Source organism: Phymastichus coffea, unplaced genomic scaffold (genome assembly GCF_024137745.1).
Source record: "Phymastichus coffea isolate CEN01 unplaced genomic scaffold, Cenicafe_Pcof_1.1 PCOF00111, whole genome shotgun sequence".
Lineage (NCBI taxonomy): Eukaryota > Metazoa > Arthropoda > Insecta > Hymenoptera > Eulophidae > Phymastichus > Phymastichus coffea.
The window spans coordinates 221,793-240,189 of NW_026706922.1; the positions used below are offsets into that span (position 1 = coordinate 221,793).

The following is an 18,397-nucleotide window of genomic DNA, read 5'->3' on the forward strand; positions in this document are numbered from 1 at the left end:
GCGCTTATTCTTAATGATAACGAATTCTTTACGTAATAGCTCTCCAACTTCCTATTAGGATCGATATAAAAAACGTACTTAATTTAGTCAACAATGGACTCGCTTATTGTTAACATACTGGATATCACGATAAAGTTGAACAGTTTCAAATTGGCTATCATAAAATGCAAAATCAATCGAAAATATACAAGTTTTCATTTTGAAGCAATAACGTTTATTAAGATACTACTTACGAAAAATAAACGAAAAAAATGAAAGCAATTATTGCGCTTTCCGCTGAATAGTCTCGGCTCGTCAATCACGCACTCACTACAAAAGTCAGCCTGACGTATGTATTTTCAAAATACTCTTATCTCACCATGGGACGTCATTCTTTATTCACGAATTTGCACTTCGAGTGTTGTTACTTTACACCTGATTATCTGTAGTCAACTGTTCAAACAGCACAATGTCACAAGCGAAAGAGAAGCGTCTAGAAAGACCTGTTGGCGGATTCAGTGAAACAAATACCAGCATAGATAGTACTGAATTATCTAAGTAAGTAACTTAATGTAAAGAAAAATTCTTTTTATTTTCACATTACGGATACTAGATACATAATACCTTTATAATTCTTTCAATAAAATTTTCCATTCAATTTTATCTCAATTTATCGTGCAGTATCTTTAAAACTATATATGATTAATTTATTACTTTGTTAATTACAGTAACCAATACGAAAAACAAAGATTGATGCATGAATCTAGAGACATGCCTGTAACAGATAAGCCTATTCTTTTACAAAATCTTAGAAAATGCCAACCTAAATATTATTTATTAGTGCACATATTAATTATGATATTTGGAACATCTGCTTGGATTGGAGTTAATGGTATCTTTATTCAATTACCACTGCTAGTCAATACTGCACCAGAAAGTTGGAAATTAGCAACATACTTAGTAATAGCAGTTCAAGCAGCAAATATAGCACCTATAATTTATAGTTTATTTAGAAAATCTTCATGTAAATCTAATGAATTTTGTTGTATTTTGAGTAGTCTTGGTTTTGCTTCTGTGGTCATGGGTCTATTAGCCTTTTTCTATGATAAGACATCGAACATTAGTGGACAAGATCACAGTATAGTATTGATATTGTTGACATTCTTTACAGCTACTGTGAGTTGCACCAGTTCAGTTTTGTTTATGCCTTATCTCAGAAATTTTAAAGAGTGTTATCTGTTTTCTTATTTTATTGGAGAAGGGTTAAGTGGAGTTATGCCAAGTGTTATTGCTCTAATACAAGGTATCAATGAAACTTCCATATGCAATAATTCCACAAATAGTTTACAAGTTACAGTTGCTTCTCTTGCCAGATTTTCACCTCAAGATTATTTTTTATTTTTATTCTCTTGTTTGATTTTATCTACAATTGCCTTTGCTCTATTAGAAAATCTGTCCTTTATAAAAACAGAAAAAATGTCTTTTGAAATATCAGACCATAATTCTTCTAATGGTGAGACTGAAAATTGTCACTGTCGAAAACAAGTATCAGTATTATCCAAAAGCTCAATGGCTGACAATGATATATCAGAAAAGTACATTTGTGTAGATAATTATAAAACGACTGATGAAAGATCTTCAACAGTTTTTTATACAAAAAACATTAATGGAATTATTTTGACTGACTCATATTTGTATGCACTTCTCAGCATGATATGTTTGTTTGCAAATGGTTTTCTTCCCAGCTTGCAACCTTACTCATGCTTGTCATATGGTAACATGACTTACCATCTAAGTGCAACATTCTCACAAATATCAAACCCCAGTGTATGTCTTCTGGCAATGTGGTTTGTTACTTATAGCAGAAAAATTATCAACTGGCTATCGTTTTTTATATTTATCTTAAGCAGCTATGTCATGTATCTTGCTATATCATCACCAAATCCACCTTTAAAAAACTCAGATTTTGGTAAAGCTCTAGTAATTATGTTGTGGATATTATTAGTTGGCCTGATTTCTTATGTTAAGTTAATTATTACATCAGTATTCAGGAAAAAGTCTGAGAAGACACTTTTTCAAGTTGGTGTGGCAATGCAAGTAGGATCTGCTTGTGGTGCGGTTCTGTCATTTGTTATAATAAATTATACTGGCTGGCTTAGAGAATATAAATCGTGTAGTAGTTCATAAGTTTTATTTTTATTTATAGTGAAAATTGATATATTTTCAATGATTTCACAATTGATATTGTAAATAGACACTTTTGAGATACAAAAAATGTTGATTGAAATGTATTTCAGTTGTAAGTATCTTTTATTTATGTTAAGACTAGCTCAAAAAATTTATTTAAAAAATTTATTCAAAAACGAAAAATTAGCATTTTTTTGCCAGAATGTTACATAAAAATTTATTTTTCCAAATTCGTCGCGCAATAAGAAAATCAATTATAGAAACAATATGTTATTTGTAAACAAATATACTAAAATATTCATTCTGATATTATTTTACAAAAAATTGTACATAAAATAATTTATCAATGATTATCGGATTATATCAATGAAAAGTGGAAATCCAGACATTACATAAGAAAATATATGTAAATAATTGCGATGCATTGTATAGAAAAGTATTTGTACAGATTCAAGTTAAATATCTAAAAGCAAATGATTCCAAGTATAAAGCCTATATGAACTGTTATATGAGTGCATGGACTTGATGCATCAATTTATAAGCTGTTGAAAATGTTGATTTTTAAAATAAATTTCTTATGTTACATAAATAGAGTGATTGATTTACCAACATCTTGCTATAATTTATTTGATATAACTAGTATTATTTAGCGTATTTTGCGTTCTCTTTATTTTATGTTTTTCTGTTATTTATTACATTAATTGAACCTTTTACATGTCAACTTCGAGATTCTAATGGACATGAATAAGTCATGTTGTTTAAAATACATTAAGTTCATCAATATTCATTAATTGGGTCATTGATTATAATTGGATTATTATTAATGAATAAAAATAGACATTGCACCTATTTTTTCACAAAAACCGATGAACTTTTATTCATTTCAAGATAAATTGGAAACATTATCCAAAAGATTAATTCAACTTACGATTGATACAATGTACTAAGCTTTTATACGATATTAAACATTATATACTTAATAGTAGTGCTTACGGCTCGTCTTATATTAGATGAGTAATAAAATTTAACAACGTGTGCTTTTTATTACCTCGTTGAAAACACCCGTGAACATTCTTCAAATTTAATAGGTTGAATATTCTGATGATTAGTTTTTATTGCTCGCGTACCTCTTAATTTACAATGTACAAAAGATAAAAATGTATTTTCCTTTATTTTATTTTATTCACTTTCTCTTTCTACCAAATTTAAGACAATATTAATTTCAGGATTTCAGATGGTTATAACATCGATTCGTACTAATAATTTTAAAACATAACGTCTTATGTTCTCAAAACGATTTATTAACAGCATATTTTCATTCTTACAAATTACTATCCATGTTAGTTATTCATAAATTGAATTTACTGCTTAAACAAATCTCTCTCTTAAATATATAATAACAATATTTTAAAGCATACGTCAATTCAAAATTTCGCGCAATTTTTTCGCACCAACCATTCACAATAACGAGCAATGCGAAGTTGCGCCCTCCCCCCTATTTCCACGGGAAATTAGTAGCAAAAAAAGGAAAACGGAATTAATTGCCTTTGTTCTTGACATTGGTGCTAATTTCCTTTTTTCGATTACTTATTGGGAAACACGTGAAAATTCTAATGTTCTAATCTCCTATTATCTCGATGATTTATTGTTGAAGTTTTTCGGGCGTATCAAAATAAAAATTATTATTTCCCTCGCCATCCTTCCATTCACTATTTCAATAAATTGCATGGATTTTAAATAAAATAAATAACATTGTTCGACCTCTCGAATGGCGGGAAAACGAGCAATGAAAACAACGTCATTTCGCCAGCGCTACATAGGAAAGCAAAAACAAAGTGATATGCATTAAATATTATTGATAGAATAAATGTTAAATACATGTGAAACCATCATTTTTACGGTACGTTAATGTATATGATGAATAACGGAGTTGCAGACCAGTATAGAGGTTCTGTTCGTGAGTATTATTTTTTATCAAATGAAATATATTTTTCAACTCAGATTATTTTGTTACCAATATTAATTATAAATTCAGAATGGTCATCATTAAATTGTTACCAGAAATGTTATCTATAGAAAACATCTATACTGGTCTGCAACTCCGTTATTGAATGCACGTACATTTAACAATTATCGTATCAATAATATATTTAATAAAACTCACTTTGTTTTTGCTTTCCAATGTAGCGCTGACGAAATGACGTTTTCATTTAAAAGCAAGCAACTACGCGCCGTTGATCAAGAACTTTGTTGGAATCAAATGGTAAAATATAGACAGCTCGTTTTCCCGCCATTCGAGACATCAAAAGTTAATATTAATTTTATTTAAAATCCATGCAATTTATTGAAAAAGCGAATGAAAAAATGACGAGGGAAATAATAATTTTTATTTAGAGACCTTCCCCACAAAAATTCAATAACAATTCATCGAGATAATAGCCATTCACTAGGTGATTGGAAAATTGGAATTTTTATGTATTTTCCAGTAAGTAATCGAAAAAGGGAAATTAGCCCCAATATCAAGGACAAAGGCAATTAATTCCGTTTTCCCTTTTTTGCTAATTTCTAATTTCCCTTAAAGATGGGGGGTAGCAGGCAATTTCGCAATCCTCCAGCTCATTCTTAAGGAACTGTCTTTTTTCTACATAAAGTGATTCCGGATGTCAGACAACGGACATTGAACGTATATCGAGATTATCAATTCATAAAACAAATTGTTTATTTAACATGAAAAATATAAATTTACTATATTAACATTTTTAGCACAATTGACTATTTGTTGCAAATTCCTTGAGATAGGAAAATATTTGTTAACATTAAAAAAAATTGGAAATATGCTGTATCTAAATAAATATTATATTGTTGGGGGTGTATTATGTGAAGGGGTATTAGGGGTATTAGTATTATATTAAACATTTTTCAACCAGAATATTATTGATAGATATTTTAATGTAAAAGCAATTACACTGCACATTTGTAATAAATAAATAATATAAATAAATATAAAAAAATTGGAAGAAAAATTATTAAAGTAATTTAATTTTTTACAAAGTTACAATGAAACAAACAGTTCATAAAAACAAATTTTGAACTTTAATATGAAATTAAATTGTAATTTTGGAGCAGAACATTTTTTATTTTCATAATAAAACGTACACATCCTTAACTTTGAATTCTCGATGTCCAAAGTAAGAACCATAGTATTTCATGAGGGACTGTCCACATGCTACCCCATACCCCTACCTCGTACCACGAGGTCTATACTCTAGCCCGTCTAAATTTTCTATAGGTATGCCATCTTTACAATTCTGTGGTCACGGGAGAGTTCATTAACCAATGCGAGATGAATGCGAGTAACGCGGAAGTTACTGAACTCTCCCATGACCACACAGTTGTAAAGATGGCGTACGCATAGAAAATTTAGACGGGGTAGACCTGGAGGTACGGAATAGGAGTACGGGCTAGCATGTGGAGTGTGGACAGTCCGAACAATCCCTTGCATAGTTTGACAGTTTTATCATAAAAACTTTTCTTTTGGAAAATAAGAAAAAAAATTGAATTCACTCGAAATAAAAGAAGTCATTGGCCTTGATAGCACGGGGTCCTGAGCGCAAGTATGTAGCAGCTGCAGTAGTCCAGTAGTAAGCAGTCGTATCGATAATATAGCATTTTACAAACTTACGCAGTGCGAGAAATAAATAATGTTGCGATATACAGGTAAGGTGTCCTCGTCAAAACACGCGAGGAAAAGTTGAAAAACTTGTACTGACAATAAAGAGAGAAAGAAAGAAAAAGCAAAAAACGACGCTACACGCTCGAATGATAGCCAACTCGTTGAAGCGTAAGCGATCCAGGTTTCAGCACCATAACACTCACGATGCCCGACGACGTCGATACCTGCAGCAATTGTCTCGACGACGATACTCTTAATCTCGCCGATCTACCTGTTGAAGTGAGTATGTGCTTGTTTTGAGTGGATCTGATTGAGATTATGATTTTTATCGCGATATAAACGGTGTAATAAAGATGCGTGAAAGTACGTTTGAGGAAGCGATCTGTTCGTACATCAAAAATGATAATAATAATTGCAAAATGACTAAAACTAGGACATTGCTGCTTTTTGTCTGTTTTCTTTCTCTGACATTTGATCAGCTGTTAAACGCCATTTTTAAAGTCCGTAGACTATACGTTTCTCTGCAATTGTTATTGTTTACATTGCTCAACAGCTTAACAAATCACAAAGCGCTATTATAATTTTTTTTTAAGGATTTGATTGTAAAACTGTTAAGTAATCGGTGTTAATATTTTATTATTGTTATTGTTAAACAACCATGACCTTGTTTTAACATTTTTTCATTTTTTAATAGATATTCTTGCATATTTGTTCATTCCTCGATGCTTCAACTTTAGTTCATTGTTTGAGCCTCACTTGTAAACAATTTCACACCATTCTTAATGATAATTCTATTTGGAAAGTGCGAATCAGCCAAGTATGGCCTAATGTTAAGTATCCAATCTTGCCTTATGGTGAGTACAATAAATATACTTTTTGCTTCTAGTTTAATATTTTTATTTTCAAACAATTATTTTTTACTATAAACTGTTACAGTCAGCGATGATGAGTTATTTTGGAAATTGTCTTGTGTTACTATCGAAAGACAAGCAAATTTATGGAGAAATACAGATTTATTGGAAAAAGTATGGTTAAATAATGTTCATTATAGCACCATTGATGGGCTTTTATTAATGCATGTAAGTGGACTCAAAACTCAGTATTACTGTGAATACAAAAAATCAGAATTCATAAATGAATCAAATTTATTTATAGAATGGAAATATATGTGTCTCTGGAGGAAGAGATAGAACGTTAGTATTATACCGTTTGTCATCTCAAGAAGATAGTCAGCATGATACTGTTTCCATAGGTAATGCACATGATGGGTGGATCTGGGATCTTACCGCTATTGAAAATACCATCTACAGTTGTAGTTGGGATAGATCAGTAAAAGCTTGGGCTTTAACTGAAGCTGGCTTAGAGCATGTAACAACTTATGAAATGTAATTAAAATCATAAAGATATTTTTTTATTGTAGTGAATTTAAATAAGTTATATGTACAATTATAAATTTTCTTTGAGATTTTTATTATAAATTTTAACTTGATATTGAATGATGTATTGTTGGCTGAATAGATTTGTCATCTTCTAGGATTGTTCAAAATGCTTTACTATGTGTAACTTCATGTCCAGAATTATCTCTGTTTGCAACTGGTTCTTACTGCAAAACTGTATTGGTTTTTGATCCCAGAAGTGGCCATAGTCCAATTATCAAATATCAACCACACCATAGAGCTGTCATAAGTTTAGCAATGAGCACAAACTACATACTTTCTGCTAGTGAAGATAAAACTGTGAATGTATGGGACCAAAGAGCAGGACGAACAATGAAATCAGTCACAGTGATTATCTATATTTCTGAAACATATTTAATAGATTAATATTTTTAAGTATTGATTATAATTTTTAGATTTCAAAAGAGTCGTTTCCAATGAGTATGTACATGCAGAAAGATGTTGTATACGTTGGTGATAGCGGCGCAAATCTTCATATTTTAGACATAAAGCAGGACTTTGACCCTGTGAAAAGTTACAAGACTGGACACGAAAAGAAAATTACAGGTGTTTATGCTGGTACTGGATGCTTAATCACGAGTTCCTTAGATAGGACTGTCAAAATAACAAGCCCTACTGATCCACCTCATATGTTAGCAACTCTACAGTACCGGAACGGTGAAATAGCTGGTGTAAGTGGAAATCAATTTCTGTGTGGCTTCAGTATTTTATGAAATGTTTTTATTTCAGATCGATTATCTGAACGAGGTATTGGCTGTTTCGGGTAGAGACGCTATCGAAATTTGGCGGCCAAAGACTCGAGCGAAATGTTAGTGAGTTGCAAGCGAGCCTAATATTTTAAAATATCAGACAACAAGAAACAATATAGAAACATTACTGCTTAAGATTTGTCGATTAATTGATGTATTTTACATTTGTATTGATTATAAGATCTCATATTTACTTTAACTAATTTGTGGTGTACAAATATTTATATGTCCATTACTTGAATTTATTGAAGATCTATTATATATCGTTTATAAAATATGCCTATTTTTATTTATTACTAATCCCATCTTATTTGATCAAATAAGCTGTAACTAAAACCAATCAATATATTTCTTGTACAGAATCCAGACTTTCGATGTAAATATGTTTTTATTTAATATTTGAATGTATAGAAATTGTAGTTCAATATGTAAAAAATATCTTGAAAATGCTATAAAAAATTAAACATTATAAAATAAAAATTCAGTTTCAAGCATATCGTATCTCCATTATCAAATTCTTTTTTATTATTCTTTTATTATTTTTTATATTAGTTATTATTTATTAGTTATTAGTTATTATTCTTTTTTATATTTCGTTTTTCTCTTTTTCTTTTCTTTTATTGTGTTACTTTTTTATTTTTTATTTTACTGTTTTTCTATTATATTGTTTTGTCGACTTTTGGATATAGTTTATAGCTATTCCGTTTATTTCTTTCTTCTCACTATTGTCGTTTTATTAATTATTTATACTTCTTTTTGTTTATATTATATATTTTATTATTATATTTATATGTATCTTGATATGGGTTTATGCCCGTTTAATAAATTGAAAAAAAAAAAAAAAAAAAAAAAAAAAATTTTTTAATGGATGTTTTGATCCATTAATCCAAAAAGCGAGTGAAACTACTAATTAGTAAACATTTTCACTTTCTATAACTCAGTATGAATATTATTTTTTATAAAAATAAATATCAATATTTTCCGGAACATAGATATTGAATAAAATTAGCTAGTTCATAGAGGATAGTGCGTAATAAGTAGTATATAGTTATGAATATCAATTTATAATACTTCAATCGTGTTTGTTCCGAATCGCATAAAATATTTTTTCGTTATACATCTATGAAATTGAGTACTTTTATTATTAAATATGAAAGAGACATTAAATAATTCAAACGTGTTGGCAAAACGTAATATTATTTGATTTTTCTAGAATTATAAAATGTTTAATGTTTAGTTGTAAAAGTGCCGTAATTCCATTGACCCTGAGTTAAGTGATATTAAAAATCGAACTCGGTCAGATATATAAAAGTAACTCATGTAACCTTTTCGACTTCGTTAAATGACAGACATGAGTAATGCGAACACTAACCCACCTAGATATTTTTTTCTTAGAGAACGCACTTTTCAGTAATAAGTTCAGTATTTATTGCATTATATTCTTCGAATAAAATCTGAATAATTTTTATAGTTTTACATAATGTCTTTATTTATTTTCATTTCAAAATGTAGAATACTTATTTTATATGACGTTTCCAATACTAAAGTGTACAGGTACCTTATAGTGTACCTCTGCATCGTTTCATAGGGACGTAACAATAACAATATATCGTTTTTATATATGCAAGCTATTGACTCGTCTCTGAGTTTCCAATAAATGTAAAATATGTTTTGCAGATGGGTTTCAATTAAATGAGATATCAGATGGCATATGTATTTTACTAATTTATAAGCTGTCTTTTTCTACTTTATGGTACTTTCGGATCAAATGTGAATAATCTTTTCCTATTTCAAAAATTTATTCTTTTATAACTTGTCTTTGGATAATATATTAGACAACGGAATTACTTTTTTTCAACTATCAATTACGATTGCATTAATATTTTTGTATTGAATTATGTTGTAATGTTTTACAGTATCGATCATCCTAAATTTATATAAAATCGCAACTGACACATTATAATATGTAATGAATATTATTTGTTATTTAAAAAATGAAAGAATTACATAAACAAAATTCCAAATCCAAGTGTATAAAGTTATTATGATTACTTTCATATTAACTAAAAAATAAATTTTCTTTACATTTCGGTATAGAGGAATTCAAATGTCTCAAATTCGATATAAACTACATTCAGCTCTTAACATTTTATTTACTCGGCATTATTATTGTAAAATAACAACATATATTGCGGAGCGCGTGCAACAATTTTAACAATTATCCATCAATTCCAATAAATATTCTAGAGTAGAGAGAAGCAATGATGTTTGAAAAACTGAAACGCCCGAAAGCAATAAACGCGCATGTGCAAGCGAGTGGGGGGCTTCCTGTCTCTCGGATCGACGGGGTCAGACGAGCAGGAGGCCAGCGAGGAGAGCAGTACGGCTGGCTGCGCTCGGTGCTGCTCTTGAAGAGTACTACGATGAAAATGGCGTGGCAACCGCAAGAGGAAGGACTTCGGCAGATTCTGCAACTACTACAGGAGTCGCAAAGCCCCAACACCGAGACTCAGCGTGCCGTCCAGCAAGTATCCTTTTATAAACGGCAACGGCCAACTTGTAACAACAGAATTCTCAGAAACTTGCCGTGTATGCAGACCCGCGTGCGCCATTTTTTCCAATTGATAACCCGTTTACTAAACCTCGTTTCACCCGGGTTCACGCTGTTCCTTTCCGTACGTGTGTCTGTGCGTGTATGTATGAATGAGGTAATAAGATAGACCGAGGAAAAGAAAGACAAAAGTGCAAGGCCAAAGATCTGTTTACTTGAACTTGCAACAACGATTTTTTTCCCGGTGCATGCAACTGTAAATGCACGCGCGTGTATGTCTACGTATGAATGTTTATAATGTGTATCCTCTCTTTACATTTTGGCGTGCTTATCGTATACGCTTCGAAAACGGCTTGTAGCTTCTCTTTCCCTCTCACTCTCGCTCTCTCTTTCTCTCCCCCTCCTTTTCCCTCCCTCCCTCCCTCTCTCTTTCTCTCTCTCTCTTTCGCTATCTCTCTCTCGCTCTCTCTCTCTCTCGCTCTCTCTCTGTCTCTCTCTCTCTCTGTCTCTCTCTGTCTCTCTCTCTGTCTCTCTCTCTGTCTCTCTCTCTGTCTCTCTCTCTCTCTCTCTCTCTCTCTCTCTCTCTCTCTCTCTCTCTCTCTCTCTCTCTCTCTCTCTCTCTCTCTCTCTCTCTCTCTCTCAGCTAGCGATGTCATAATCTTACCTCTTCGCCAAAATGGAAAACTGCAAGTTTTCACCATTTAGTCACGCGACGTGTTTAGCGTCTCTCTCTTTCTCGATTTCTCTTGTGTTTATTTATAAAAACACGTACACATGCGTTTTTTCCTTAATGCACTCGCCCAAAGAGATTGGAAGAGCTGAACAAATTTCCAGACTTCAACAACTATCTAATTTTTGTTCTAACAAAACTCACCTCAGAAGGTAATATTATATTATACTACTACTTGTTATATAAATATTCCTATTACTTGTTCAATTTTATAGTGGCATTATCAACATTGATTTGTATTGCAGATGACGCAACAAGGTCCCTAAGTGGCTTAATATTGAAAAACAACGTCAAGAGCCATTTCCACAAATTCCATCCCGAGGTTACAGAATTCATCAAGCAGGAATGTCTGTCTGCTGTGGGAGATCCATCACCATTAATCAGAGCAACTGTAGGAATCCTGATAACAACTATTACATCAAAAGGTAATTATATGAAGTTGAAGTGAATACTTTATTGAAAGTATTTTTATTAATAGTAGTTGTTTTTGAAGGTGATTTGTCTACTTGGCCAGAATTGCTTCCAGCACTCTGCCAAATGTTAGATTCGCAAGACTACAATGTTTGCGAAGGAGCTTTTGGCGCCTTGCAAAAGATTTGCGAAGACTCTGCAGAGCAACTTGAATCTGATACTGTTAGTCGTCCACTCAATGTTTTGATTCCAAAATTCCTGCAGTTCTTCAGACATACATCTGCTAAAATCAGATCTCATGCTATTGCATGTGTCAATCAGTTTATAATCAATCGTGCAGAGGCTCTTATGTTGCATATGGATGCATTTCTGGAAAATCTTTTCTACTTGACGTCTGATGACAATCCAGAAGTCAGAAAAAATGTTTGCAGGTTTGTACAACTCTAGAAAAATATTTATTTCTGAAATTTTATAACAATCTGAATTATTCATTATACTGTTTTTATCTTACAGAGCTTTAGTTATGCTGCTAGAAGTTAGAATGGATAGATTAATTTGTCACATGCATGATATAATTGAATACATGTTGATAAGAACTCAAGATCCAGATGATGCAGTAGCTCTTGAAGCTTGTGAATTCTGGTTGTCTTTGGCTGAGCAGCCATTATGCAGAGAAGTGTTGGCTCCTCATTTACCTAGATTAGTTCCCGTGCTTGTAAAAGGCATGAAGCATTCAGAACTTGACATAATACTTCTCAAAGGAGATGTTGAGGAAGATGAAATGATACCTGACAGAGAAGAAGATATCAGACCTAGATTCCACAAATCTAAAACACATCATCAAAATCACGCAGGGATGAAACAGCATATGGATGAGAACGGCAGCTATGATGACAAAGACTGCGATGAAGATGGGGGCGATGATGATTCTTCTCTCAGTGATTGGAATTTAAGAAAATGCTCTGCAGCTGCGCTGGATGTTTTGGCTGGAGTATTCAAAGAAGATATTCTACCTGTCTTGGTACCTATTCTTAAGGAAACTCTTTTCCACGAAAATTGGGAAATCAAAGAATCTGGTATTCTTGCTCTCGGTGCCATTGCTGAAGGTATGGATTATTTTACAATGAAACTCGCAAATCATTATATTATTGTTTAGTGAAAAAACTGTAATTGTATTTATTTATTTGCAGGTTGCATGTCTGGTATGATTCCACATTTACCAGAGCTGATTCCATATCTGATCAGTTGTCTGAGCGATAAAAAAGCACTGGTACGCTCTATAACTTGTTGGACACTAAGTCGTTACGCTCATTGGGTTTGTGCTCAGCCACATGACACTTATCTGAAGCCATTAATGACTGAACTTCTAAAACGTATACTTGATGGCAATAAACGTGTTCAAGAAGCTGCGTGTTCTGCATTTGCAACTTTAGAGGAAGAGGCATGTACAGAGTTAGTTCCTTATTTAGGTTTCATATTAGAAACTCTAGTATTTGCTTTTGGTAAGTATTATTTTCTATTTGATTTATAATCAACTAATTATAAATTTCATATCACTAATAATTTTTCGGTCACGTTACAGGTAAATATCAGCATAAAAATTTGCTCATTTTGTACGATGCAATTGGTACATTAGCTGATTCAGTTGGACGTCATTTAAATAAGCCTGATTATATTAACTTATTGATGCCTCCTCTAATTAGTAAATGGAATATACTGAAAGACGAGGATAAAGATCTGTTTCCACTTTTAGAATGCTTATCATCGGTAGCTACTGCCCTTCAGTCTGGATTTTTGCCATATTGTGAACCAGTTTACAGGTAAGAATAACTTGAAAAAGTCATGAATTTTAGTTTTGACAGTGATTTATTATGATTGATAACTCTTATTAATATTAAACTATTATTTACAGGAGATGTGTATCTTTAGTAGAACAAACTTTGAACAGGCACATGGCCTATACACAAAATCCAGAGCAGTTTGAAGCTCCAGATAAAGACTTTATGATTGTAGCTTTAGATCTTCTTAGTGGATTAGCAGAAGGTTTGAATGGGCATATGGAAAGCTTGGTAGTTAATAGTAACGTTATGCAGCTGCTGTATCAGTGTATGCAGGATCATATGCCAGAAGTTAGACAGAGCAGCTTTGCGCTCTTGGGAGACTTAACAAAAGCTTGCTTCCAACACGTACTTCCCTGCATACGTAAGTAATAGAAATTTTACTATCATTTACTATCGTTTACTAAGGTATTTAATTGACCATAATTTATCTCATACAAATTATTTGCTTCAGCGGAATTTATGCCAATTCTCAGTCAAAATTTGAATCCAGAGTATATTTCAGTTTGTAACAATGCAACTTGGGCTATAGGAGAGATTTCTATCAAACTTGGTAGGTTTCATTCGCAAGTTTAAAACCTAAAAGTTTTTTAATTTTTAACTTTTATATTTTTTGCAGGACCTGAAACAAGTACATACATCCCATTAATCTTGAACCAACTAATCGACATCATAAATAGACCAAATACACCAAAGACATTGCTGGAAAACACGGGTGAGTAATGTTTAACGTTATTGGTACAATAATTTTAATTTTGTTTAGTTAGTATTGGTTTCATTTCCAACAAATATAATTTTATTATACTTAAAACTATTTATTTTATTTCAACTTCAAGGTTTGAGATAAATTTTAATGATTTTTAAACGATTCAAATGACATTCCATTCTAGGTTTTAAAAATTACCTTCAGGACAATTAATTTAAAATTATATTTTGCTTGATTTCTATTTAATTTCATTATACGAAACCAAAAATAATAACAAAAAATCATTAGCAGACCACAAGTCGGCGTTTGTCGTTAGTAAAATTGTCTGCACGATATGAACGTAAAACGTCACCTCTATATTTAAACGTACTTAGTGGTGTGCGACCGCCTGATGGCAAAACATGTTTCTTAGCCTACCAACATCGAAATACAGAGTTGAACAGATGTACCAATGTAATAACACTTAACTTTGATTTCCGTAAGAACGATTTAGTTCAAATATTATTATTATTATTATTATTATTATTATTATTATTATTATTATATTATATTATTATTATTATTATTATTATTATTATTATATTATATTATTATTATTATTATTATTATTATTATTATTATTATTATTATTATTATTACTATGATTTATGAATCATCCCAAGCGAGCACATTTGAGCAATTTCTGCGAATATAAAAGAGAAGAAAAAAGAGAAGAAACGCCTGCGTAGCTGCTCAAATGTACTCCAAGCTCATTTGTCATAATCGTTTTTGTAAACCATGGGCTCGCACGCTGCTACAGCAAATTTTACTTATTGTTTTTCAGCAGCTACAGTAAACCGCACGGTATTGCCTATGTTCTAACTGTTGGTATTATTATCTCTCATATGTTCTCTCTCTCTCTTCCTCACACCTGTGTTTTAACATTGTGTAATTTTACTGTTGATATTAATTAATTATGGTTAATTGATTACATTGCGTATATTTTAATTCAAAGTTTTATTCAATTTTGTAAACAGCATAATTATATTCGCCTGAGTTCACTGTTGATTCGCTATCAGTTTGTCTTTATTGTTTGTGTTTCCGGTCACTTCACTACACTTCACTTGCCTACTATACCGAAAAATGAAACGATACCGTAGCCATTACGATCGGTCGTCTAGGTTATGTGTGTCCCCACGACGTCGCTCCTATGTTACAGCAGTTTGTCCGACAGTGGTGTGTAACATTTTTTTATTATTATTATTATCTTCTATTATTCTATTAATTATAATTCGTTTAATTTACATTATCAGCACCATTTATCAATTCAAATTACTATTAAGTTTATTATCTACACTTCTTTCATTCGGGGATCTTTGGAAATTCATTTAAGTTCTTTGTATACTTTATTTAGTTCACTACTGTCATTTGAATTTTCAAAGTTCCGCAAACTTGATTTCTTTAAATGTTTATTTGACATCAACATATCTGTCGCAACGTAAGTATGTTAGGGTTTTAATAACTTAAATGTCAAATTGTCAGTAAATCGTGTTAGGTAGGTTTACATTTGTTGTTTTTTCAAACAAGGCAAGCATATTCAAAGAATGTTCTATTTTTTTTGAAAAATGATTTCATTTCTGTTGAATGTCGTAGTGATCATATTATTATTATTATTATTATTATTATTATTATTATTATTATTATTATTATTATTATTATTATTATTATTATTATTATTACAGTTTTTTAGCTATTGTAATCTTGTTGTTTGACACTTGAGCGCGAAAATAACTAAATGTAAACCCGACCTTTAAGTACAAAAGAGCATAAATATGTCGAATTAAACATTTTTTATTTACCTCAAGCACTTTTTGATAGTTTCATAATAAAAATTACGTCTTTTTAAATAAGCGAACTGTAAAATACATCATCCTGTTACAATTTTGGCTCATCAAATTGTAATGTCCAATTGTGTATTAACAGGTGTAGTTCTTTGAGAAACATTCGTGACAACGAAGAGAAAGACTCAGCGTTTCGCGGTATGTGTCAGATGATTGCTGTAAATCCAGGTGGAGTAGTACAAGATTTCATCTTTTTCTGTGATGCTGTTGCATCCTGGGTGACACCTAGAGATGACTTAAAAGACATGTTTCAGAAGGTAAATTTTCAAATAAATATCTAGAGTTATGCATAATGTTATGGAGAGACTAAATTCTGTTTGAATTTCAGATCTTACATGGCTTCAAAAATCAAGTCGGAGCAGAGAACTGGAGGCGCTTTTCTGATCAATTCCCGCCACAGCTCAGTGAACGACTCCAACATATGTACGGCGTCTGAACGACCCCGCCTACAAATGGTACACTCATAGTCAACTTAACAAATGGCTATTTTTTAGTTCTTAAAGTATATTTATAAGTAACGCTAAGCAAATTACTTTCAGAAGGCCAATCCAAGGCCAAACGGGGTTGGGCGGGGATTACAAAAATAGGTGATCAGGGTGGGTGGGTGAAACCACGGCCTCTTCTCATCAAACATCGTCGTCGTTATCGAGTCATGGTCACCATGCCGGCGTCTTCACTTGTCGTCGGGCCCTCACCTGGGGACTAAGGAACAAATAATAAATCAAGAAAACTTCAAATCAGCGCGTACGCCGTACAAACGCCTGTACAGAGCGGTAATTAGGCAATCGACAAGATAGAGTAACGTGAAGCCAAGGGGTATAAAAAAATATATAAATCAATTTTAAGGAGAAAGTGTGGAGCTCTAAAATAACGCGCCCAGAGCTTACAATAGAGATGAATAATAAACAGAAACGACACAAGTATCAATTATTTCAAATTGTAAAACGCGTAATGGCCGAGAAGAATATTGGGCGGGTAGGGAGGGAGGGTGGGAAGGGTGGGCTTTTTCTTTATTACTTATGATCGTAAAAAATGATAACTAAGGTATCTTTATTGACACAATTTGGGTGAGAACAACCATTTTTTTATTGATACCTTCAGTGCGGATGTGCAACTGGATTTAAATATACGTTTTTTTAATTACTTAAATTTTTTTATGGCTTTATGTTTGTAGTAGTAACATTTTAACCAGTCTCTTCGAGGCTGTTTAATTAGTTTTGTTTTTATTTTAAACAAACTAAAACCACTCTATTCCTGAGTTACAAAAATTATCAAGAACAGACTGTAAATTCTACTTTATTTTTATTGCTACAAGCAATAAAGTAATTTTCCATTACTACGTTGTATAATCTAAAAGTTATTTTTCGTAAACTATACCAAAATACTTTTCTAATTAAAAAAACGTATATTTTAATTAACGGTTCATAAGTATTCCTACAATTATTATAATAGCTATCAAAACCACTCGAATTAGAACTGAAACACTGTCAAGTGTTTAACCCTCATTGTAATGGACAAAAAAGAAAAAAAAAATTTTTAAAAGTAAAAGTTTAAGAATCGTGAAGAAAAGCGACGGAAAGTATTGCTGGCACCCAAAATATTAGCCTAGCTGCGGTACCCCGAAGTAAGCTTCGTTAGCTCGCTAGTACGCATAGATCTCACGTTATGGAGCTCACCCAATGCTACATCAAGATCACTATTAAATTTGCTAAATTACAGATTAGCCAAGAGATTGTTATTTTTTTTCGCGATGAAACTTGTTTATTACGCTAGGGATTGCCATAGTGTCTCCGAGATTAAGGAAATATATCATTATTGCATTTGGTTTAATTGAAAGGAAGTTACAAATTTTTTAGTTAGTCATAGAATATATACTTTTTATACGTTTAAATTCAAGATATAACGTAAACGCATTAAGTGCCATTCCATTCATTTAACGTCGAAAATTTCTATCACCTAACTTCTTGTGATACTAGATTACGTGTGTTTATTATGAACTTACATTGAAATTTATTTGTAATAATGTCCGGAGGTAATGTTTTACAGGAAGACCACTATGCGATTGTTAGTCTTTTCCTTCTATACTCATGTACATTATATTATTTTATTTTTTTTAAATTATTTTCTTTATGTCAAAGCAAATTGTATTATTGTAAATATAATTAAAGTTTTAGAACAAATTTGTTTGAGTAATGAATTTTCCGCAGTTTATATTTTTGTTCAAATGGTTAGCTCT

The 18,397-nt window shown here is 31.8% G+C and overlaps 3 protein-coding genes across 7 annotated transcripts; all 3 read left to right on the forward strand.

The window, feature by feature from the left end:
• Nucleotides 1-398: 398 nt before the first annotated feature.
• Nucleotides 399-3,149, forward strand: LOC131670484 (solute carrier family 52, riboflavin transporter, member 3-A-like). The gene is made up of 2 exons (XM_058946113.1): nucleotides 399-537; nucleotides 708-3,149. Exons 1-2 carry the CDS (start codon nucleotides 449-451, stop codon nucleotides 2,164-2,166), a joined length of 1,548 nt encoding a protein of 515 aa, XP_058802096.1. The 5' UTR covers nucleotides 399-448; the 3' UTR covers nucleotides 2,167-3,149.
• Nucleotides 3,150-5,206: 2,057 nt separating this feature from the next.
• On the forward strand, nucleotides 5,207-8,421 carry LOC131670523 (F-box/WD repeat-containing protein 9-like). Of its 3 annotated transcripts, none has more exons than XM_058946185.1 (8): nucleotides 5,207-5,807; nucleotides 5,884-6,118; nucleotides 6,534-6,693; nucleotides 6,776-6,918; nucleotides 6,995-7,224; nucleotides 7,374-7,623; nucleotides 7,692-7,967; nucleotides 8,026-8,421. In XM_058946185.1, exons 2-8 carry the CDS (start codon nucleotides 6,044-6,046, stop codon nucleotides 8,107-8,109), a joined length of 1,218 nt encoding a protein of 405 aa, XP_058802168.1. In that variant the 5' UTR covers nucleotides 5,207-5,807; nucleotides 5,884-6,043; the 3' UTR covers nucleotides 8,110-8,421. The 3 variants fall into 3 exon arrangements, with proteins under 3 accessions (XP_058802168.1, XP_058802170.1, XP_058802169.1); XM_058946187.1 differs by having other exon boundaries at nucleotides 5,207-5,780; XM_058946186.1 differs by having other exon boundaries at nucleotides 5,207-6,118.
• Nucleotides 8,422-10,266: 1,845 nt separating this feature from the next.
• On the forward strand, nucleotides 10,267-17,115 carry LOC131670562 (transportin-1). 3 transcript variants are annotated; one of them, XM_058946255.1, is made up of 14 exons: nucleotides 10,269-10,573; nucleotides 11,403-11,478; nucleotides 11,572-11,751; nucleotides 11,820-12,168; nucleotides 12,251-12,843; nucleotides 12,928-13,239; nucleotides 13,320-13,557; nucleotides 13,650-13,939; nucleotides 14,030-14,128; nucleotides 14,195-14,290; nucleotides 15,421-15,496; nucleotides 16,244-16,418; nucleotides 16,490-16,616; nucleotides 16,704-17,115. In XM_058946255.1, the coding sequence occupies exons 1-13, from the start codon at nucleotides 10,307-10,309 to the stop codon at nucleotides 16,595-16,597; spliced, it is 2,859 nt and encodes a 952-aa protein (XP_058802238.1). In that variant the 5' UTR covers nucleotides 10,269-10,306; the 3' UTR covers nucleotides 16,598-16,616; nucleotides 16,704-17,115. The 3 variants fall into 3 exon arrangements, with proteins under 3 accessions (XP_058802239.1, XP_058802238.1, XP_058802237.1); XM_058946254.1 differs by having other exon boundaries at nucleotides 10,270-10,573; nucleotides 16,701-17,115; XM_058946256.1 differs by lacking the exons at nucleotides 15,421-15,496; nucleotides 16,490-16,616; nucleotides 16,704-17,115 and having other exon boundaries at nucleotides 10,267-10,573; nucleotides 16,244-16,385.
• The last annotated feature ends 1,282 nt before the right edge of the window (nucleotides 17,116-18,397 follow it).

What these genes read in the sequence shown, in the direction of transcription:
- LOC131670562 (XM_058946255.1), top strand. Translation starts at nt 10,307, where the DNA reads ATGATGTTTGAAAAACTGAAACGCCCGAAAGCAATAAACGCGCATGTG. An exon ending in CTCAGCGTGCCGTCCAGCAA is followed by an intron (nt 10,574 to 11,402) that starts GTATCCTTTTAT and finishes ACTCGCCCAAAG; the next exon opens with AGATTGGAAGAGCTGAACAA. An exon ending in ACACGTACTTCCCTGCATAC is followed by an intron (nt 13,940 to 14,029) that starts GTAAGTAATAGA and finishes TATTTGCTTCAG; the next exon opens with CGGAATTTATGCCAATTCTC.
- LOC131670484 (XM_058946113.1), top strand. Translation starts at nt 449, where the DNA reads ATGTCACAAGCGAAAGAGAAGCGTCTAGAAAGACCTGTTGGCGGATTC. An exon ending in GATAGTACTGAATTATCTAA is followed by an intron (nt 538 to 707) that starts GTAAGTAACTTA and finishes TGTTAATTACAG; the next exon opens with TAACCAATACGAAAAACAAA.
- LOC131670523 (XM_058946186.1), top strand. Translation starts at nt 6,044, where the DNA reads ATGCCCGACGACGTCGATACCTGCAGCAATTGTCTCGACGACGATACT. An exon ending in GTATCCAATCTTGCCTTATG is followed by an intron (nt 6,694 to 6,775) that starts GTGAGTACAATA and finishes AAACTGTTACAG; the next exon opens with TCAGCGATGATGAGTTATTT. An exon ending in CATGTAACAACTTATGAAAT is followed by an intron (nt 7,225 to 7,373) that starts GTAATTAAAATC and finishes GTCATCTTCTAG; the next exon opens with GATTGTTCAAAATGCTTTAC.